Source organism: Gallinula chloropus, assembly GCF_964237585.1.
Source record: "Gallinula chloropus genome assembly, chromosome: 8".
Taxonomy (NCBI): Eukaryota; Metazoa; Chordata; class Aves; order Gruiformes; family Rallidae; genus Gallinula; species Gallinula chloropus.
In genome coordinates, this window is record NC_140093.1 from 21926338 (window position 1) to 21950537 (window position 24200).

At 46.6% G+C, this 24200-nt stretch overlaps 1 protein-coding gene across 2 annotated transcripts in view; it reads right to left on the reverse strand.

Annotated features, from left to right (window-relative positions):
- Window positions 1-513: 513 nt before the first annotated feature.
- RSRC1 (arginine and serine rich coiled-coil 1) overlaps window positions 514-24200 on the reverse strand; it is a gene marked incomplete at its 3' end in the record, with an annotated part of 150754 nt that continues 127067 nt past the window's right edge. For both annotated transcript variants that reach the window (XM_084267250.1, XM_084267249.1), the window contains 4 exons: window positions 23746-23814; window positions 2165-2271; window positions 1369-1515; window positions 514-606 (listed from right to left, as the gene is read on the reverse strand). In XM_084267250.1, the coding sequence (XP_084123376.1) occupies window positions 514-606; window positions 1369-1515; window positions 2165-2271; window positions 23746-23814 (416 nt within the window). The remainder of the gene's footprint in view (window positions 607-1368; window positions 1516-2164; window positions 2272-23745; window positions 23815-24200) is intronic.

The following is a 24200-nucleotide window of genomic DNA, read 5'->3' on the forward strand; positions in this document are numbered from 1 at the left end:
AAGGGATGAGCAGGCTGAGGCTGGAGCAGGCTGATGAACACATCAGTCTAGAAGCAAGGAGACTGTCCACACATGTTCGGGACTCAAAAGCTGCTCCCATAACATCAAACAGAAGAAGAGCAAACAGTGGTATCATCTGCCCTGAATCCTCCTCCAGCTGCAGGAGATGTAAATTATATATATATATTTTGATTGGGAGGTATAAAATTACATCTCCTTGGGCTGTCAGGTTTTTGCACTGCAGAGCAATTCAGTTCCCAAGATGAAAACTGCCGTGCTCTCAGAGCCTTCCCCTCTGCAGCAGGGAGCTCAGCAGCACAAGTCACCCAGCACCAAGTCTGGGACTGAAACAGGAGGGCAGAACATTCTGGATTTACTCAGATGAAATATTTATTCTCTGTACAACTCATACCAAGTGTTAAAATCCTCACAAAAGAGAAAGAATAGAAGAATGCAACAGTGGATTTCTCAGCGTTCATGGAGAACTGGTATGTGATGGTCACAGCAGTTCGCTCAGGCCACCGGGCTGCCCATCAGCCTTTCCTGGCGAAGGGCAATCAGCCTCTGAAACCACTTCTCTTCTGCTTCTGCCTTCTCAATAAAGAGCTGAGAGCCAAGGGGAGAGGAAGAGAAGTCAGCACAGCTCCTGAACTTTATTTGTTAGAATCTGCTGAAAAACCTGTTGGCTATTTCAGTGCCCAAAGGAAGAGCCCAGCTGTGTAGTGGGGTTGAAATACAAAGGGGATATGAACACACTGGTAAAGGTAGAGACTTTTCATGACTGGAAAGCCAAGACATTCCAGTTCCAGTCTCCTCTTGAAACAGCAAGTTCGTGATACTGGATGGGTCTCTGTTAGCAAAGTTAATAACACATATTGTATCACATTATTTACTGCAAGTTGTTCTTAACTTGCTAATTCTTCAAGAAACTCCCCTCTAAGTACACCTGTTTCCACTCACAGTGCTCACAAAGCAATCTGCCTCAGTTTAGCCAGTGATTTAAAATGACCTGAAGTTTGTCATGTATTTAAAGCTTTATGACTTGTCAAGTTCTGAGTCTCCCCCACATTCCCAACTCCAGAAACCCAAAGCAGTTCTTCCTGCATTTTTATAGAACAGGAATTCTTATATGAGCAAGACTCTAAATTCTCTTACATTAAATTAGTGTGCTACTTTGTGATAACATTTGTAACCCTAAAATGACACCCCTGGTGAACTACTTCTTTTGTAATTACCCTCTGTTGGATGATGGAAGGAGTGTCATCCCCTTTGAGGCAACAAGTGGTCTTCAGACCACAGCAAAACGGTCGTGAGGCCACCTGAACCTGCTCTTGTTCCTGTTCCAAAGACAGGTATCAGCACACTTACGTTTGGATGAGCTAAAGAGTTGTCATCTTGATATTTGATGGCAGTGGGAATGTTGGCAGGTGGCGGCTCTTTTTCAGGAGCAGATGCATCAACAGTTCCCATTCCCACAGTTACAGGTTCGTATTCCAGTTCAGTGGGCTCTGCTGACTGAAATGAAACATACACATCTGAGTGGTTTACCCTCAAACCCCCAAACGTGGCCACAGGAACGTCTCAGAGGCTTATGGAAAGGCAAGGAAATGCAGCTTCTGGGGGCAACAAGCAGATAAATCAAAACACTGCACTGTGAGATGGAAAAACTGAACAGAACATTTGCTTCTGTACTTCCAAAGACAAAAGCATCCAGGTTCAGCTCCCACTGACACCTGGATATCTCACGTTAGGTTTCTGGAAGGCTGGCTGAAAACACTGCCTGTTTGTTTTGGGGAGTAAATATGGTCTTAAAGTCTGTTTCAGTTACGAGTAAGTTCTTCAGTAAGAATTAAAAGTACTGATCTCTAACTTTAGTTACAGCATAAATATCTGATTACTTTTGGGTTTTAATTCTTCTGCTTTTCCTAAAACAATAATTCGTTCAGCATAGGTAGAATGTACCATCAGAGCAGCTGGTTTTGTTGGAGTTCTCACACATTTACATGTATTCTCCTTCGACTGCCACACCGAGAGCACAGGAGAGTCGGCGGGAATTAAGATTGTCAACACTGATGCTCTTTCATCAGCAGAAGCTGTATTAATAGCACAGCTTCCACATGACTCTGGAAGGATTACACACCAAGAAAGGATATTGAAAACTTACCTTTTTGACTTCTTTACTTGATCTGAATGTCTGTGGAACAAAGGAGTCACTTTCAATAGCTTCAATTTCTTTCACTCGTTTCACTTGCTCTACCAGGGTGGCTTGGTCTACAAAGAGAAGGTGTAATGTCAGGGTACATTAGTGTAAGCTGACAGGAAAGGCTGTGTCTAAGCAATGCCTTGAATATATTTTACTACAGCACATATCAGAAAAGAGACTTGTAATGCAGCCTAAAATACTCCAGAACAAAGACATACTCTTTCCTTTAGTTAAAACAGCAGTGACTTGGCTGTTACTGTTCCACGTGTGGTATCACACAAGATGCAAACGTGAGGATTCATGAGAGATGTCCTGCTAGATCTGTGGCATGAGGACTTCCTGGAGAAGTTATGGATCTGTGGACAACACAGGCAACTCAATGGAGAGGTCTGTATGTAAGGAGTAAAACTACTTGTGCTTGGTTGGAGGTGAATCGGGCTTCTGCCAAATTTTGTCCAACACAACAGGGCATGGTCTCTGAAACTCCACTGCCAGACTTACAGCACAGCTGAGCCCCTACAGCCTCTGACTCAACGTTTGGTTCTAAAAGGTTCAGTCAGGGCTCTGGCTGCTTCGGGCAGTGAACTCAGACCTGACCTTCTAATAACTTTGCCGAAGCCAAGCAGGAGGTTGGCAGCACTGCAAAGGAAAGGGTATGCTGAAACTCCCAGGGGAAGGAGGGCTGGCTGTCCGGATCACGGGTGTCCTCAGCTGGAGAGGCTGCTAACCCCTGAGCAGGGATGCACTGGCTCTGGCACACCCAGCCACATGCCCCAGAAGGCTTCTGTGGGAGCCACAGTAAAGCTCCAGCTTCGGCCTGGCTTAGGACAAGAGTTGGGCTACAACAGAGCACACAGGGATGGCTTTGAGCCTGATTCTTTGGGATTTAGAAGGGAAAATAAATTACTTGTTTACAATCCAGGTTGTGTTTAAAAGTCTTCGTGCCTTGCTGCTAACATCTGCTTTTATAAAAACAATTCGTAAGGGTGCCATGGGAAGCACACAACCAACTATACTACTGCCCTACTAGGGGGAGGAAACTGTAACTCATGTCTGCTCGGAGGGCAAGCACAAGGGTGGGAAGCGTACCCAGCAGTCATGGTGTTACACCAGGTACCAGAGAAAGGTGGGTGAACACGGATTTAAAACCAACTCAGATTTAATATCAAATCAGATTTAAAATCAACTCAAATTTAATACCAAACCAGATTTAAAATCCACTCAGATTTAATATCAAACTGGATTTAAAATCAACTCAGATTTCCAATCCAACCTCCAGTGGGTTCCCAGCCCGTTACAGTATCTTACGTGACTCTTACACAAAGCTCCAGGAATGACAAATTATTAAAGGGGCAAAAATCACTCAATGTTTAGAATTACATCAGTGGCATTAACTTGGGGAAGATGGACCGGAGGAAGCAGAACCCATTAGTGTCTGAGGTGGTTGGTTTTTTTGACGAACACATTATTGGTAGATAAAACGACTTCCATATGTTGTTTGTCAGATGTCAGTAGAAAGGAGATGTATTTCATAGTAAAATCAAAAATAATGGAGTCAGAAAGCTAAGAGGCTACTGACCAAAAAAGAAATCAATCAATAGGAACTGATTGCGCAGCCGGGGTTTTACCATGTTACAGGGAAAAATACAGGCGATGCCGTAGTAGGGTTGGGGGCTGTGGGTTATAAACAGGCGATTCTGGCAGCAGTCACAGTCCCACCACTGACACTCGGCTGTGGTGACACCATAAGGCAGAGGTTAGTGGGACTCTATAGGAAAGGATGGATATTTACCCCAGCCAAATGTTAATTGGGTTACGAATTAACGAATTGGGTTCGAAGGGCTGCGAAGATGATTAAAGGCCTGAAGCATCACCCCATGAGGAAAGGCTGAAAGAACTGGGGCTGTTCATCCTGGAGAAAGGAAGGCTAAGAAGAGATCTGATCAATGGTTATCAATATCTGAAGGGTGGGACACAGGGGGACATGGGCAGCCTCTTCTCAGGGTCTGTGGGGACAGGACAAGGGGCGATGGCCTCAAGTTGCAGCACAGGGAATTATGCACCAATATGTGGAAGAACTTCCCGGTGAGGGAGCCCTGGGACAGGCTGCCCAGGGGGTGTGGAGTCTCCTTCTCTGGAGAGATTCCAGCCCCGTCTGGACACCGACCTGTGTGACCTGTCCTAGGGACCCTGCTTTGGCAGGGGGTTGGACCTGATGAGCTCCAGAGGTCCCTTCCAACCCCTACAGCTCTGTGAGTCTGTGAATTGGGAATGCTGCGCTCAGAGAGGACTGGGTATTCCAGACTTCCCATCCACACTAGCATCTGTTTCGTCTTCCCCCGTGTAGACACAGGCATGCTCAGCCTCACCTCTCTCAGAGCTGCTGTTTGCGTTTCGAAGGAGCCACGATCAGTGTTAATTTGAAACATTACTTTAGAAATAAATAAGCCCTTAGCTGCCACCCAGAGATTTCCCCACGTGGATGGCAGGAACACCGGAGAATCAGCTGGCAGACAGAGTAACCTCCCTCCAGAAAACAGCCCCATTTCTCCCCTTATTGCTAAAGACAAAACCAGCGATGAAGCCTGCTAAGAAATTAAATGGAAGCATGAAATGACCAGTAACATCTCGTGAATATTAAGGAAAAAGGTGTTTCTTGGGTAATCCCTCAGTGTAAATCTGCAGGGCTTGCTGGATTCCTGGTAACCTGTAACCCATGAAAACAAGCCATGCTTTACCTAAAGCACCTGCTTTCAAGCAGATCTGACTTAAGAGTCACAGGAATGTAATAAGCCTGAACTATTCCTCAGAATACATTTCTTCATATTTTACTAATTATATTAAAAGGGATTTAGCTGGGTAATTTAACTGACCCATCAAAATGCACCATGCTTTAAGTTCTATGCTTTGAAATACAAACACAAGTTGCTATTTTTCCTGCTCATCTGTTTATGAGTTGATGATTAAAAGAAGAAAACACAAACAGACACCAGACTAAACCAACTGAGAGGAAAATCCTCTCCCCTCCATCCCCAGCGTGGGTGACAGCGTGTCATTTTTATACTGCACAGAGTAACAACACAGTATAACACCCTGCAGGGTTTGGAACGGGACTGGTTTCACCCCAGGGTGATGTTTAAGTGCCTCCTGGGTTTTACTTAAACTTCCTGAGCTGATGTATCAAAGAAAAATGAAGTTTTTTGTGTGACCACGCACAGCAGAAGAGGCAAAAACCTGTGTGGCTTCGAGCTGTACTGCCTCAAGAGAGAGAGCAGTGTCATTCAACAGAATGAAAGCAGGAGGAAGGAAAATCCAGCAGGACAGCTGGGATTCACTTCGTTTCTGGCACCTCTAGACCTCACAGGACTCAGAGCTCTGGGTTTTCCCCCCCACCCCGCAATCTTTTTTCCGCACGGGAGACAATTAACAAGGGGGGTTGGCACTGGACACAGCCTGCAGCTACCTGTGGAGCGTGACCTCAAGTCCCAGCACCCTTCCCTGCCAGCAAGCACCACGTCCACGTCTCTCCAGGGAAGAACCTCCAAGAGCAGACTCGGGGCTGGGGATCTCAGAGCGATCTCAAAGCGTCTCATCCCTCTTTTCCCATCCAGGAGCCTCGCAGCCGGCCGAGCAGCCCAGGCTCCGCGGGGCCAGCCGTTAGAGGGAGGCACCGCCACGCACATCGCCCTCCGCATCCCGCCTTTGTCTGAGTGAGGCCTTCCCACATCTGCGGCTGGGGAGCCCCGGAGATGATATGAGCCCCAGCGCCCACCGAGCATCCCTGCCACAATATCCACCGAGCATCCCTGCCACAACGCCCACCCAGCATCCCTGCCACAGCATCCACCGAGCATCCCTGCCATGGTGCCCACTGAGCATCCCTGCCACGGCGCCCACCCAGCACCCCTGCCACGGTGCCCACCCAGCATCCCTGCCACAGCATCCACCGAGCATCCCTGCCACAGCATCCACTGAGCATCCCTGCCACGGTGCCCACTGAGCATCCTTGCCACAGCGCCCACCCAGCATCTCTGCCACGGTGCCCACCCAGATCCCTGCCACAGCACCCACCGACACACAGACAGAGAGGGATTCAGGATTAGTTTTACCTCTTCCCTCCATTGCCAGATCCCAGTGCCTGTGTCAAAGCGCCGTTTCAACACTTGGCCACACTATTTCCTAACTGCTGAGATTTCCAGCAGAAGAACTTTCTCCAGCCAAAGTCACAGATACAACAAAACCTTCTCCAAAATCAGCACTGGCAGCCAGAGGAAGTTTTTATTGCTGATTCGTGTTCTTCAAACTTAACTGTTAGCACTCTGGTCTGACACTTGTCATGGATTAGAAGGGGGTGGTGTAATTGCTGTAGTATTTACTAGGGAGAGTACTAGAGTATGCAGAGCTTTCTATTTGAATACGTTATAACCTAGCTCCCACGGGATTTTAAACCAAATCTGGACACTAACACCTTTTTCCTTCAAAGGGATGGAAGCATTGGCTGTAAAATCAAGGAGAAGACACGATGGGAAACTTCAGCAATTGAGGTCTAGATTTCAGACCACTTAGTTTAAGGTATTGGAGAACCCGTGGCTTGCTGCTCTAGCCACATGGGTTACCTCACCCATCACACATCGCAGGCACCTGGCAGTTCCGTCACTCCTGTTTTGAGGCATTTGAGGATATTTTGGAAAATCTTCAAGGAGTAAGTCAAAATCAGCTGAGGAAGTGGCAGGAAACAGCCTTAAGATGCTTGAAATCGCTGGGAATTTTCCTCTCTTTAATAGAAGGAGCAAGAGAAACTGTGGACAGGGATGACCGAGTGCAGGCTGGGGGGCTGGTACCGGCTGGCCGGCTGCCGGCTGCCCCCCTCCCCAGAACCGCACGCCAGCAGCCCGTCGGGAGAGCCGGCGCAGGGCACACCGCATTTGTCACTGTGGCTAATATCAGAGATACGCTGCTCTTTTTTCTCAGCACACAAAAGCAAGATATGTAATTCAATGCTCAATTTACCCTTGTCTCGTAGGAGATTTTTCCCCGCTAATTGATAGAAATTAAGCCATTAATCAAGCCACTAGCCATCATTCAAACCAGGGAAGATGAATACAAACTTTCATCATAACCACCTTCCCCATTTTAGTGTTCATTAGCATTAATTTTTAATGCAATTATGCTATTCTTTTACGCTGAGCTCATAAATTACTGCTCTTTTGTTGCTCGCTGGCCTTGTAAAATCCAAGGTAATGCTTTGTGCTCTGATCTTAAAGGCAATTACTGGCTTCTTCTATCTCTTCTATCTCTTCATCCCAAATAACCTCTATATTGTATGTACAAACTAACGAGCGTCTGTGTTACATATATATATAATATATAACAATTTGTCTATGCTGAACCTACACACGTCTCTGCTGGACGCATCCCGATAAACAGAAGTACCTCTGCGCCCAGCTGCACCCCATGACCAGCCATTGAACCACGGAGAGACGACAGAACCACAGCAAAACGTTACCACATGCTGCACACACAGAGACAAACCCACCGTGCTCCAGCCCAGGGGTACTGGGGTCAGTGCCCAAACCAGTGGGCTGAAGCTCCACACGTGTTCGGGCTTTCACCCGGCCCTTCCTTTGTCAGCACTTCAGAATGTGATGCTGACGGGCGACCACACATGCCCAGAGATGGTTATTTTTCTCCTTTTCTTTCCCCCGTGACAGGTACCACCCGTGGAGCCCTTCCGAGGCACCGCGTGTGCTGCTGTGTTCTAACGGCTGCACGGTATCGCGCGTCGGCGCACGGTGCCACCGCGATGCTCGGTGTCAGTAACTGCCAGGCTTTTATCCCAGTCCATATATTGATCCAGGGGAAATGCACAGCAGCTCCAACCACCTCTGGTTGCCCTCAAACACCAAGCACAATTTAAGTGGCTAAAGGGAAAATGAAATGTAGATTAGCAAATGGTTGTTTGGTTGGGATTAATTATTTTCCTCCTGTTTTCCTGGGCCAGGCCTTTCACTGGTGCATGAAGTAACGCCATTCACACCAGCTAAACATCTGCCTAGCTCCAGCAAAATATGGTGTGTGTATTTAAAGTCCTGTTTCATCTCAGCCTTAGGCAGCATAAACCAGACAATTCTGCCAAGTCTCACACTCATCCCAGATATTCACTCCGGTCTCTCTGACAAACACCTGTCTGACGTGTGATAAATACACATGTAATGGTGGCACAGCCGCCAAGACCAACTAAACCAAAGAAGACACCCCCCATGGGACTGATACAAACAAATGGATCCCACCTACGTTAAACCTGCCCAAAGGAATGGGCTCCCCAGCTTTGCAGGCTCCTTTGCCCATGCCTTTGTAGGTGACTGCAGACATGGGCTCCACACAGAGATGCTGGAACTGGCTTCTCCCTAATGCAGGCAGCCAGCAAAGCACCATTTGGATCCTGTGGTTTTCCCTTCATTCCCAAGTGTCTGATTTCACACACACACACACACACACACACACACACAAACATGCTCTGTTTCAGGCACTGCTCAGGATCGGGCCATGGAGACAACACACCTCAGACCCCCCGCACTATCAAGCTCACTGCTAAACGAGATGCCAAAATAAATTAAGAGTAAGAAGGGATTCCACATTTGGTTAGCCTTTCCTTCTGCATTCTTTAAGATTATTTCTCTGCCCCAAACCTCTCGTTTACCTAATCCCAGCCAGCCACATCGAGGACAGAGCCTTCCCAGGACACAACCCATCTTTTTCCCCTTCATGTCCTTCCTTTCCACACAGCAGACGCCATTTCCAAGCTGGCAGAGCCCCACTTGCCAGGTTAAGGTGTTGCTGTGGGCTCCACTTAGCCCCCTGCACACCATCAGTTATCCCTAAGCTGTATTTATGGTAACTGGAGGAGCACGGGGAGGGACTGGGATGGGCTGGAGGCAAATCAAAGGTTAAAGAAAGAAAAAGTGGAGGGGAGGAACCCCAACCCTTTCTTAGAAATGCTACTGGAGAAAACAGTGATAATAAATTCCTGCTTTGGAGAATTTGTGCAATGAAGTGATTTTCCTTGTGTCCCAGGACACGGAGCCCCTGAGGACCTCTTCCCCGAAGGAAAAAGGCCTCAGGATTGATGGAGCTGGGAAAGCATCCCTCCAGCTTTCTGTTGCTGTTGGCACGGGTACTTTAAGCCAGACTCAGTCCAAGAAAACCTAAAACCCAAGTGGCTGATGGTACTAGTCAATTTTTGGGTCTGTCTGTGCCTTCAGCAGGAGGCCGTGCTGTTGGGGATCCATCCGCGCTGGTCCCAACCCAGCCCTTATCCAGGGATCCCCGGGACCAGCCACCACCCCACTCTGGCAGCTCTGGAGCTTGGGCCAGGACTACCTGTGAGACCTCAGAGCCAGGCTCAGCCCAGAGCTCCTTCACACACAGCTGAACCATCAACCCAGCCCCTCCAGACATACAACTTACAAGCTATTTCTCCTCATTCACCCATTTCTCTCATTCCCAAACCAGCACTGGCTCCATCCTCCCCCTTGTAAAAATTATTTTCCTCATCTATTAAATATATTTTTGTTTAAATCAGAAAAGAACCCGATGATTTGGAGACAACCCCAAAGTGGTATTTCACTGCTGGAAGGAGCCTATGCATGATGTGGTTTTACTGTCAAAACGTGGAGCTGGGAATTTTGCCACGTTAAATTACAGGCACATGGGCCCAGGACTGGGGTAATAACTTAATGCTTCAACGTGAAGGAAAGAAAACATAACTCAATTAAAATATAGACTTTGGGGACTTTTCTGACACTCTATATACTTGGGAAAGCTGCCACCTACCCTGACCTTTCTGTTATAATTATGTACGTCATCTTAAATCTCACTCATTTAGGCTCAGTTTCACTCATCCTACATGTTTACTGAGTGTCTGGTTTATTTTTTTTTTACTTTAATAACCTTTTCCAGGGAGGAAAAACATTTCAATAGAAGGAATAGCACAACTTTCCTGCAGTTACTTTGGAGAACAGCAGCACAGGCTTAAGAATAATCCCCAGCAGGTATTTAGGTGCTTGGAGCTTTGAAGGGGACATAGTTCTTTTAAATCCAGAATGAACTTAGAGGGAATGTGTATGCATCCATGGGAGCTCTCAGCGTTTTAAATCTGAAAGACAAGGCTCTTCTGACTGAGAATAATTAATTCATTTAAAGTCCACAGAGCTGCTTCTCATTTACATTGAGCAATGTGTTCAATTACTCCTCTAAGTGTTCATCTTCACATAAAACCAGCCTCCAGTTACAGCATCCTCACTGGTTTCTTTGACTCGTCCTGACTTTAACTCTCTATTACCTAAGGCTTAACTACCAAGCAGCACTGCTTAGAACTAAACAGCTAAACCAGCTAACGATCTCTAATGACACACAACTTTGCAGCAGCATCTCTTTAACCCACGGATAATTTTCCACCCTCATTTTGCAGAAACCCTCAGGAGTCGGTGCAGGACCGGAGCAGAAATCCCTGGGATGTGTTCCCATCCACACCGGAGGAGAACGGAAAGCAGCTGCTGGTACACTAACGACCGGTCCTTGGTGTGACAAGCACACAGGAGAGACGAAATATGCACAGACTGAAGGTAAAACAGACACTAATGTTCTTTAACGGAGGAATGCTGGTTCGGAGACGCCGGGCTGATGGGCAGGGCAAGCCCCTAGCCACACAGCCAGCAGCTCTCAGCATCTCCATCCCGGCCAGGAGCCAAAAGCAGAGTCGTTACCTACAGAAATCCTTTTGGTAAGTGAGTTCTGCAGCTGGTTTGGGGTTTATCTTCTCCACAGAGACACCACGTGCAGCCACCTCAAAGTCCTCCAGCTCTGTTGGATTTGATACTTTCTGAAGAGTTTTCAGCACAGAGAAAAAGGAAAGAAATTCTATGTATCCTCATAGGCACGGGACCATGTGCTCCTCATCACAACACGACCTCCAGAAAGCAACACCCTACGCTGGGCAAAGGAGGGGACAACAGCTGGAGTACTTCTGAAAGGCAGGAACAGGCTCTGCTTTGGTTCGTGCTGTGGTGTCGCTGCTTTCCCCTGGAGCTGGCATGTAAACTGGTTTAATTCTTCACCTGCTTCCAAAGCGCTGGGAGCACCGCTCCTGGTCTGCAGGCTCTCAAGCATGGACACACCACGGCTCCATGGCTTTAGGAAACGGCCATCGCTGCCAGAAAACAGAGCGCGGAGTCTTCACCAACAAACCCCGCATCCATAACCCACTGCAAGCCACACCAGGACCTGCCACGAGTTTGCTGAGCCTCAGCTCCCACCAGGCCCCAAGGAGGGAGCCCAGACATGGGTGATTCTGCGTTTCAAGCTGCTGTGGAAGCTCAGGTCAGCGATAAACACACCGAAACGGTATGAAACCGTCTCCGGCGGTGCCGGCGTAATAGTTTTTGACTGAATTGATTGTTCCCTGACAATACGTGACTCAGCCTTGCAAATGCATCAACTCTGTAATGAGGAGCTATTAAGTCTATTGATTTTCTGATTTCAATTGATAGCTAACAGGCCAAAGCTACACATCAATATTTGCGTAACTAATACCCAAGAGCTAACAATTTTGACAAATGAAAACCTCAATAGACCAAACACTGCAAATTAATGGAAATTTAAAGACCAAACCTCAGAATGTAAGAGAAATAGTTAATGAATGGATACATTTCTGGAGAATCCCAGGGTTTGTAAGGGGGGGAATAAGCAAAAATATGGAAAATCCCAGAAGGATGCTTGTTTCTTGGTACCAAAGCTAGAGAACTCTGCAACACAGAGAAGCAAACTCGAGATGCCAGCTCCTGAAAAAGGGACACTCTCAAAATGTGGGATTGAAAATGGGACACACAGGTTGCAGCCTCCCCATTACATGCCACATGTCTCCCCGCTGCACTCCTGAGTTTTATGATGGTTTAGGGGCCTGTTTGTTTGACTGTTTTGTTGTGGTTTTTTGTTTTAAATAAGGTTGGAATATCCAAAAAAAGCAAAAAAAATTCTACTTCCAGCTTCCTCCTCACCAGGATAATTTTTATTCTTTGTTTCCCTTCACTAGATGGAACGGTGGTGGAGATGAGATGATTACACTGGCAACGTGAGCGCTGGCCACACGTCCAGCCCCCTCCTTCAGCTCCTCACCCCCACACAAGCTGGGAGATGTCTCTCATCTCTCCCCCATCCGTTTTCCTTGGACAAAATAAACCCAGTTCCACCCCCCATTCTCCACAACCCCTTTTTCCTCCATCTCTGACCGTTCTCCTCGTGCAGCATCTCTGCAGCCCAGGGTTAGCCTGTGAGAGGACTGAAAATCAGATCCCTTCACTTCCTCAAGACGAGAACTCCCATCCCGTCCCTCCTGCCCGCTCCTTCCACTCACCACTCTCCATTTTCCCTTTTGGAAGCAGCTTTTCAATACATAGCTATAAATATTTGCTTTTCAATGACTGAAATCAGATAACTAATTACCTGATTGCTTTACCATCCCATTACCTTAACTGATGCTTGTCCCAGACTTATCCTTTAGCACAAACAAATGCCATAACGATGATGGTAAAACGTGTGCCATTCATGAAGTGCAGATGCCAGCTGTGGTTTGTGTCTATCTTTGATTTTGATGACAATTTCCAGACTTAATTTCTACAAAAAAAAAGTCATAAATTGCCCCTTGCTCTCTGCTTTCACTTCCAGAGCAGAACTAGTTAAAACCTCAGTATTTCGGTCTCCTGTCACTGGCTGGATGAGCACATCCTGCTTCCAACGCAGCCATGACACGGGACAGAGGTGCCAATCTTTCATCTGAAGATCACAGAATCCCAGCCTGCTTTGGGCTGGAAGGGACCTCATGGGTCATCTAGTCCCACTCTGCTGCCATGCGCAGGGACACCCTCACTAGCCCAGGGTGCCCAAACCCCATCCAACCTGGTCTTGAACCCTGCCAGGGATCCCAGGGCTCCCAACAGCCTCTCTGGGCACCCTGTGTCAGGGCCTCCCCCCCCCCAGAGTGAAGAATTCATCACATCTCACCTAACTCTGCCCTCTGTCAGCTTGCAGCCATCACCCCGTGTCCTGCCCCTGCACTCTCTGGTGACCAGTTCCTCTCCCATGTCCCTGTAGGACCCCTTTAAGGATTGGGATGCCACAATTAGGGCTCCCCAGAGCCTTCTCTTCTCCAGGCTGAACAAGCCCAACTCTCTCAGCCTGTCTTCACAGCAGAGGTGCTCCAGCCCCTTGATCATCTTCATGGCCTGATCTGGACTTGCTCCAGCAGGTCTATACCTTTCCTGTACTGGGGACCCCAGAGCTGGGCACAGAACTCAGGTGGGGTCTCACGAGAGCAGAGCAGAGGGGCAGAATCTCCCCCAGACCTGCTGGCCACACTGTTCTGATGCAGCCCAGGACACGTTTGGCCTTCTGAGCTGCCAGCGCACACTGCCAGCTCATGCTGAGCTTGTCATCACTCAGCACCCCAAGTCCTTCTCCCCAGGGCTGCTCTCCACCCATCCTTCACCCAGCCTGTGCTTGGGATTGCACTGACCCATACACAGGACCTTGCCCTTGGCCTTGCTGAACTCCTTGCAGTTCACATGGGCCCATCTCTCCAGCCTGTCCAGGTCCCTCTGGACACCATCCCTTCCCCAAGCGATGCCGCCACAACCGCTCAAACCTTGGCATTTGTCTATTATCCTCGATTGCCCTCCGCTTACTTTTAATTATAAACCATCAATAAAGAGATTAAACAGAGATGAGAAGAGATCAGAGTGCAGGATGATGCTGAAACATCCTCTGGAGAGGGGAAGTGCAACACCTGTGTCGGATGGATGATGCCACATTTGCTCACAGGGGACACAGTGTAGGACTGATGCTTAAAACCTGCCATTAGGAAGGATTTGAAATGACAATTTTGATGGGGGGAGGAGAATAAAATTCACCTAAAAAACTATTTAATTTTCTTTTCCACCTAATTAAAAAAATAAAATTCACCTCCTAAAGACATCATCACTAGTAAATAACCTGGAGACAACAGACCCTAGTCAGGTCACTGCTGTAACAATGAACTTCAATAAAATTTACTGAACGTAAACCATGACCTAAAGCAATAACTGAGGAACTTAAGGGCAGCCTCATATATTTCTGCATCGCTGAGTAAAGCACTTTAACTTATTACAGCTCCACAGCCTGACCTCACGCAATCAAATCTTTCCGTGGCAGATTCAACCCATGTTTTTAATACCAATTACATCAAGGGTAGGGGGCTTTTAGCTTTCACTGAGGGAAGGGGAAGTAAAATAACCACTCTGTGATGGATAAATCGCTGGTTAGATGCTCCACGTGAGAGCTCTCATCAAAGGGTTAAAGATGAGTATATAAAGCTAGAGCTTCTAGTTTGGGATATAGGCAGAATTAATAATCAGGGATAATTAATAATAATAATTAATAAACTTCCAAAATCTGAGTCCTCTGGGCTTTCCTGTACAGGCTAACTTCCTTTTATGCCCCCTTCAGCTCTCAGTGTCCGGGCAGGACATCCTTTCAGCTGAGGCAGCAGGATGGATGAACTCATCCTGCTCATTAGGCACGGCAGCACAGGGGACAAGGGGGAGCCCCCCTCACAGCTCCAGTCTTTCTACAGAGCATCTCTGGCAGGAAACTCTGATCTCAGTTCAGTAATCCAGTCCAAGCTTTAAGGACAGGACTAACTGTGTCACGCTGGTGAAACACCAGCACAGGCAGCACCGCACACAGAAGGCGCAGAAGCCAATCTGCTGATGCTTTTAATATCTAATTAAACTGTCTTTGCAAAACAGCATTTTATTCACATTACTGAGTAAAAAGGGAGTGACCCAAATTCTTTCTGCTTCTCACTTCCTAATGTTACTACTAAGAGAAGCTGGAATGGTGGAACAGGAGATCTCCAAATCACAGTGCAGCACTGGGGTTGATTCAGGACAACGATCCACACTGGTTTAAGGAGGATGGTTTAGAACCAAACCAAGTCTTAAGGCACTGAAAATCTGACTTTACATATTGCAAGTTGAACCCATCACGCTTCCATAAAGTGCATTTCATACCCTTTTCCATCACTTGGTTAAAACTCTACAGGTTTAATTCCTCAGTGGTTCCTTCCTGGCAGCCCCACAGCGATGCCACGCTCCGCAGTGGCTGACGGTGGGGAGAGCCTTCCCAAACTCATCAAAAGGACTCCATGGGTCCATGCAAGTCACCCACCTTTTTTAAAAGAATTTAAAGTAGATTTAGCTATCTGTTTGATAGGAAACATAAAGAGAGGAGAAAAGATTCTTCAGGACCACCTACTGTGAGCGCATCTACACTAATTTAACTACAGCCATAAAATGTATTGGGTTTAAGTCCAGTTAGGCTACAGTGATACGTTACATCATGCAAAGTGATATGTATATCATGCAAAGCATTGTCTTCCTGCTCTGATTTAACCCCCCACCTCCCAAACCCTGCTGTACCTAAAAGCTCAGGCTCAAGCCCTGCTGGGACAGCTGCTGGGATGCTTCGGATACAAAACCCATCCTCTTGCGACCTGGAGAGTTTAACTTGGTGCTACCAGCCCAAACCTGTGAGAGAGGTGCCCCTAAAGCAGCACAAGTGTTTTTTGGGGAAAATAACCCATGAAGGATTTGTTGTATTTCTTTTATTTCAGAAGATGATTCTCCCCCTGGCACCCAATGCTTTAACACCTCCCTCGTTTGCATCCCCTCGCTCCCCCCAGCCCACGTGGGCTGCATTCCCAAGCCTATTCAAAATGATGTTTTCCAAGCATGTGCCACATGACTTGTTCATATAAATGGAGCAAATTAAACTGTCTCCACATATATCCTATCACATTTGTAGCCCTGATTTCTCTCCTTAACACGTGGCCAAGACACCGTATTATCTGCCTGCAGAGGTTGACCTCAGGATATTAGATTCTGCCACACAGCTCTCTTGTACTAAACCGAGGGGAAACACTTAATCACCCCTGCCTTTTCAGGAAAAAATCAACTTTAAATTTGCCCTGATGAAAAATCAATAAACCAGTAATTGCTTGGCTTATCATTGCACAGAGGGACAAATTGGGAAGTGAAGCTGAGCGTCCGCACAGGTTTCAGCCGAGCGCGCCGAGTTTCAGGATCACTAAGCCAGAAAAGGGAAAGGTCTCCGAGTGATAATTAAATCTCCTCATGCTGATTTTCTGCCAAATTTATTTCCCTGGAGTATATAAAAATGGTTCCCTGCTTGCTGGGTAGGCATAACTAATCGATTCAATAGCGGGCCCACACACCCCAGGAACGGCGAATGCAAATTCCAGGGGGAAAGGCAGGGGGACAGAGTCCACCCTGGTGCCAGCTCCACCCTCCCATCGCTTCACCATCAGAACGAACCACGTTCCCTCGCATCATGAAGGGAAACTTCCTTTACTTCCCATCCAATGGAAAGCCTTCCGGAGAAGCTGGAGCATCCCGGTGTCACCACAGAACGAGGGGTGCTCGAAATGGGATGTTTAAAACTTCCAGAGCCCCATGTGTGCCTCTTGGCACCCCCAAACCTCCCACAGCAACGCGATGCAGAGCATCGCGCGCTTTATCCCAGCTATTTGCTATCATCCCATTCAGTGCCTTTGAATTTTGCTGCTGGGCCTGGAGTGAAAATCAAGTTTGATAGTAAAATGCCCTTAATATTCATAGAATCATAGAATCATGGACTGGTCTGGGTTGGGAGGGACTCCAAGGATCACAGAGCTCCAACCCCCTGCCACAGGCAGGAACACCAACCTCCAGGCCTGGAGCTACACAAGGTTGCCCAGGACCCCATCCAACCTGGCCTTGAACACCTCCAGGGATGGGGCACCCACCCCCTCTCTGGGCAGCCCCTTCCAGCCCCTCACCACTCTCTCTGTAAAAAACTTCCCTCTAATACCTAATTTAACCCTTCCCTCCTTCAGCTTCACTCCATCCCCCTTGTTCTGCCAGTCTCTGCCCCTTAACAAGCCGATTCCCCTCCTGTTCCTCTGCTCCCTTCAGGGATGGGAAGGCTGCAATGAGGTCCCTCCACAGCCTTCTCTTCTCCAGGCTGAACCAGCCCAGTTCCCTCAGCCTCTCTTTGTAGGGCAGGTGCTCCAGCCCCCTGATCATCTTCATGGCTCCTCTGACCCCTCTCCAATAGTTCCACATCTTTCTTGTGTTGGGGCCCCAGATCTGGACACAGGACTCCAGCTGGGGCCTCAGGAGGGCAGAGCAGAGAGGGACAATCCCCTCCCTGTCCCTGCTGCCACCCCTCTGCTGATATTCCAATGCTGTCATTTTTTTCAGGCAGACAAATAAACAAAACCACGGTAGAAAAAGCCCTCCATTGAGGGCATTATTATTATTATTTTTTATATTACTAATAGGCCTAATTTCATGCAGCAAATTAGCATAGCTCCAATGGAAGTGCAAATGCAACCGCACTGAAAAATTCCAATGAGATGGGGGGAGCGTTTCCCTTTCTCGCTTTGCTTTTTTGTCACCAAAAAAAAAAGAATAAAAAAAGGAATTTTAAAAAAAAATAAAATCATTTTGCAGTGTGTCCTTCAACTGGCTATAGGGACTATGGTAATTAAAACATTTAAAACCACACAAGCCCCCAGCCTCTAATCTGGAGCTCAGGTCAGCTGTCTGTAGATTCTAATTTGTCCTCGATTTGTATTCATGACAGGCAAACGCTGCATATTTAACAGCGAGCAGCAGGAGGGGGCAGCGCTGGGCCTGGAGGTCAAATAATTTGATTTCCGAGCAGATTACATGTAACATCCAACATCAGATCTCACACCTGATTCGGCAATAAAATGACAATAAAAGGAATGTTAAGGCACCCTGGATATAGGGCGGGGAAGTGGGGGTGAGCACCAGGTTTTCGTGGGGCTGATGGAACTGCCACCTTGCTCTGCACTCCAAAGCTCAACTTCTCCACAGTTAAGGTCACACTAGAGATTCCTGCCCACCCAGGGTGGATATTGCTTTGTGGGGAGTTATAACTAGAATGGTAAAAGGTGAATATTGGAGAATTTTGAAACTTTTTTGAAAATTCAAAATCTAGACTTTTTTTTGGAGGAAAAAGATTTTTTTTACTTTTATTATTTTTTAAAGACCTTTGGAAATGGTTTGCAATGATTTATTGGTGACTCCATAGAGATTTTAGGCAAAGGCCTTTCAAAAAAGACCTTTGAAAACTGTTTACAGCGATCCCTTGATGAATCTGTGGAGATTTCAGGTGAAGGTCCTTGGTTTGAAGACAGATGGATGGAATAAGGTTCATCTGCCAAAACACAGGGCAACTTTTCTAACTAGGAATTCCAGTTACACAATTTCACTATTAACATTCCAAGCAGGCAGGGAATCATTATGAACATTCATGGTCATAATAAAATAGTTGTGTGAATTTAAAAAAACCCCAAACAATTTGATTTTAATCTTTTTCCCCCGATTTATGGACTATAAACTGATCTAGTGAGAATTCCACCATCAAAACTATACAAGATTGTTCTCTGCATAACCAAAATATGAAAAGTTAATTCAAACTAAAGTATGTGAAATAATGGCAATCCTTTTGCAAAAGCCTGGGAAAGCTGGGAATAGGAGGAAATAGAAGAGCATCTCTGTCTGCCCACGTCACACTTCCACGCAGCTGTAGGTAAGCTGTGAATTATAAAGGAGCAAACCAAAGAGGGTTGGAAATCAGGGATGGCAGCTGTATGAGGAAGGGAGAGGGAAGATAAATTGGAAAAAGCTCTTTTTTTGCAAGGAAAAGCTGTCAATGGTACCCAGGTGATGGAAGCTGAGAGGGGAAAGGGAACACGCTCCAGCACATGCACCACGGTGGATGCAAGAAGGGTAAAAGTCTTGTTCATTAATATGTATCAGAAACCAAACTACATGGAAACACTGTTTTCCACCATGCAATTCCTCTGGATCTCTTGCACAGACTCAGTCTGCTCTAACCACTTGAGGCACAGTTTACCTCCCAGCGAAAAGAAAACATTTGAATCTTAATTGGCAGCTAACTCCTCCAACCCACTGATGAGTTTTACTTAACAAGCTTCTCTCTTCAGGAAACATTTTCCATTCACTTTAGAGCACTGTAACATCCTTACAACTTTTTCAAAGCCACCACAGGATGGTTTTTATGGTGCTTATTAATAAATTGAGAAGATGTTTTCCCCTGCTTTCACTGGAAATTCCCATTGTTTCCAACTCACTGACCAGCCTGGCTCTTGCTTTTCCTCAGTCACCCTTTCTAATCACTGCAGGCAAAGGAATCGCTGGTGTGTGAGCTGCTCACACTGGGATGTGATGAAGAAAAACACGTATTTTTCCAAACATAGGCTACAAATCACAGAATCACAGAATTCCGAGGCTGGAAAAGACCTTTAAGATCATCAGGTCCAACTGTTTCTGTCCTATGCTAAATCATATCCCTCAGTACCTCATCTGAAAGAACTGGGGCTGTTCAGCCTGGAGAGAAGACGCCTGAGAGGGGATCTGGTCAATGGTTATAAATATCTGAAGGGTGGGAGACAGGGGGACATGGGCAGCCTCTTCTCAGTGTCTGTGGGGACAGGACAAGGGGCGATGGGCTCAAGTTGGAGCACAGGGAGTTCCCCACCAATCTGGGGAAGAACTTCTTCCCGGTGAGGGTGACAGAGCCCCGGGGCAGACTGCCCAGGGGGTGTGGAGTCTCCTTCTCTGGAGAGATTCCAGCCCTGTCTGGACGCCGGCCTGTGTGACCTGTCCTGGGGACCCTGCTTTGGCAGGGGGTTGGACCCCATGGGCTCTGGAGGTCCCTTCCAACAGCTCTGAGAGTCTGTGAAATCTGTGCAAACGGAGACCCAACTGTCCTCCCCCCGATGAGCCTCCGAGGCCCCGCAGCCCCCAGCTCTCCCATTTCTATGGCAAAACACTCTGGCCATGTGCCCAGCACAGCTGGCTGGCTCCAAACCACGGGTGTCGTGTCTTAGGGGGGCACATCTGGCAGTGAGCCGACAGATGCAAGGAGAGCATGGTACTGGGAACACACAGGCACTGGTTTTTCACTTTGCTAGGCTAGAGGAGTCATGGAGTGAAAGAGTTTTACAGGCTTTGGGGTTTATGTGCAGAAAATAAAGGGTGTGATGCCTTCCTAGTGCAAGGGAGTCTTTTAAAAGGCACAGATGGTACATGAGGGTCTACTCCCTACAGCAAGTTGCCACAGATCAATTTCTAAACCATGTCCCATCACATTTACATAAGACCACCCTGCTTACCAGACCCACATCACGACTTAGAGGCAGTATAATCTATTCTGCAAGAGCTCTGGACACTGTATTAGATGCACTGCAAAGTATTCGAGGAATCACCATGCTCAGCTGCATCAGGGTGTCCTGCTCTGAAGCACTGCCATTCCAAACTGGAGACTTTTGGTTTTTAAAGCATCCAGACTTCCTGTCCTACAGACAAAAAGACCTTTTTCATACCCAAAGGTTTATCTAAAGAGCCAGGCTGAAAGCTAAATGCACTCTTGGCATAGCTGAAGCAAAGCCCATGAAGCTGGAAGCTCAGCTTGTGGGACAAGCAGTGGGAGTGAACACTCTGCTTTGACATTGTAGTTGTCCATGGAACCTGCATCATCCATCAGCTCTTACCTGAGACACTCCTGAATTGCTCCCAATTTAGCTTCCCTCTCTATCACGCCCCCCCCCCCCAAAGTGTGCAGCCCATGGGCAAGAGGACCTGGGCATTTTGTGTGTAGCAATACTCATTCAGGGGATACTCCGGGATCCATCCCAGTTAGAAGGGAAGCAGGAGCATCACCATGTCTATCATACCAACTTCTCACAGTTGTACCCCAGATAATATAATTAGAAAATTAACATAAAAGAAAGTGTTTGCTTCAGATGTAAGGATGGCCCAACCCTTTGAAGTGACAAAAAGCTTCGCATCCATTTCACTGGGTTTTTTTTTTAAACATCATTAAACTAAAAGTTTATTAAATGTGAACACCTCCAACCCCTTTCAAACAGAGGAAGAAATCCAATTGATTAGTTCAAATTTTTCAAGGATAATTACATGGTATTTTTCATTTTTGTCAAGCACAGCAGGGGCTTTGGGTATAAGCTACTCAGTAAGACCAGAACGTTAGACCTAAAACTGTGCAGGGCCAGCAGCTACAACTTCATCAGGAACAAAATAAGCCTGTAATTAACCAGGAACTTGGTACAAGTGAAAGTTGACTGCCAAATGAACCCATCCTCTGAAGCTGAGCCTAATGGGGGGCAGTGGTTAGCGGCAAATCAAGTGTTATCTCATAAAGATGGTCAAAGTGTGCTGGAATGGGAGTGGACTGAAGGACCAGAGGAGGGAATTTCATCCACTGCTAGATGAGCAAATTCTGAACTGGTGTTTTTAAGCAGTCAGTACATGCTGGAGGCTTGGAATTTACCTGAGAATTCAAAGCAATGGCTTTACAAACATTTTCTGGGGGGAAAGAAACCTCACCCAAACCCAACTAGCCAAACCCAGAAACAAACGAAGGGAATCAATCTCTTAAATTTGTATTCAAGATACATTAAAGTCTAGAAATACATACTTAGCCTGCTTCATTAAGTCCTGGAATTTGGAGTTTATTAAAGACATCCCAATCCAGAAACAAACAGGGGGCGGGAAACCATGGAAGAACATAGGAATCTCATAGGACAGCATCCAGCTGAACCAGACTCCTGCAAAGCCGAGTCACTTTTCTTGCTTGCACATGAGGATTTCAAGAAGTATCTTGTATACAAGATTTGTATCTGAAATGTAAATAAGCTTTGTGTTGCCTTCAGAAACACAAGGTTGAGACTGGAGTTCCAGCTCAAGAAAAAATAGGTAAGGAAGAAATCTGATTGCAACCAAAGCAACAGGATCTGAAGTCAGCACCTAAGAAGACATGGCAACATGGAAACAGGTAGGATGTATTTTCCTAACCTTATAATCTTGCTAACAAAGATTTCCACTCTGGAGCCTGGAAGGTACAGGACAGATAAGAGATGAAGGTACAACAGATGCAGAATCAAAGTTCCTCTCTTTACCCTGAAGTTCAACTCAGAGACAGGAAAAGGGGGCAGGTATGATTTTCCAGTAATAACAGAGACTGGAAAGAAAGGTGGTGTTTTGGAAAGACCAGAGGAGATGGCACAGCACAACTGTAGACTTCGCTGCTGTCCCCTTAGGTGTTTTCTTCCATGTGGTACTTACCTAAACAACCAGCTACCTCTTCCTTTACCCATGACTTCTGTCATTTAGCCCAATGACTTTGTTAATGTGACATACTGGTAACCAAAAATGTCTCAATCTTCTAACTTCTCATTAAATATCAAGCTGTCCTAAACAGCTTCTCTTCCTATCCCTCTCCTCCACACATGAGGTCCTGGCCCTAACCAAAATATGATGGATATGTGGGCACACCACTGATTTTCACAGTAAATCAATCCCTCAAAGGCATCTATATCTGAAAAGTACATAATCTCCTTGAACATCATGACACCTTCAAACCTGAGACCTGTTCATGGGGTGGTTAAAGCACTGAGTGGCCACCCATGCAATGCCAGGTTGGTAGGCATGGGGCAGGGTGCATCACGAACACAGTTACACAGAGACTGTTCAGAGCAGTCAGCAACAGCTCCAACCCCAAAGCTACCATCACCTCAATCAACTACACTGAAGAGAAACTTCACTGCAGCGACCAGTATGACACAATGTGCATTTCTAGAGTAAAACCACTGCAAGGAAGACCTTCACTATATTTTCTTATGCTTAAGCCAATGCAGGAACTAACAGATGCCACAGGCAGTTGGATGATTCCTTTTCATTTGAACAACAGAGATACTTTCTCCAAGACCAGCTGCCTATCACGACTGAGGCGAGAGACCTCGAGGCTCCTCCAATTGCCTGCACAGGCTCCGTCACGCCGCTGAGAACACCCCTTCCCATTACTAACCAATATACAAGCAAATCCATTTGTTTGATTATCCAGACATTATGTATTAACTTTCCACCTAGGTATTGCAAAGGAAAACTGCCCAATGTCACCAAGAACCAGATCAGCTCACTTTGGGACATCATACAGGCTGACCACACAGACAAAACTCACTGCTGCACTCATGGTTTTATCAAGCAACATACCCAGCACCCAAACCAGAGGTATTGGCTGGATATGAGGTCTTGACACATAACTTTGCTCAAATTATTAAGGTGCCATTAGCAGCTAAAATTATTATCTTTTAAATCTAGTAGAAACTTCTGGTGGGTTATGCAAGTTCTGGTTAATCTCTCAGGTCAAGAGTAGAAAGCTGTGGTGAACCAGAGGGTTGGCAGGCTGGCCATCTTGGTTCCAGATACCCCAGTAAGAAAATAACACAGCTACACTGGAACTTGGTCACTTAAAAATAACAGTTTCTGGCTTGCTGGGTTCCACTTTGTTACTGAATTAAAAAGAAACCACATTACCTTCTTCCTTCCGCTTCTTCGCTTCCTCCTCACTCCTCTCTTTAGCCTTCAGTGCTTCGTCTGCTTTAGCTAAAAAGAAAGGAAACACAAACCCAAACATTACAGGTCATTCCTCTTGTTCAACAACATTTCCCCAGGGTTTAAACCCACTTTCAGACCCCTGTTTGCAGGACCCAATGATTTCCTGAGGTCCCTTCCAACCCCTACAATTCCATGACCTGCAATGGAAGAACAGAGCTTGGTCCTAAATGCCTTTTCTTTAAAGATCTGATCACAGCGAAGACAACAGCATAAACAGTACCATGGAGGGTACTTTTTCCATGAGACATTAGTTCAGAACAAATCCCCACGTTAAGGGAAACTTTTGGGAGGGTTTTTCCCCCCTTACACACAGATCTCCCCACCCTGCTCACCCCTGGTCTGTAAAGACACAAACACATTTAGAAAGGAAAAGA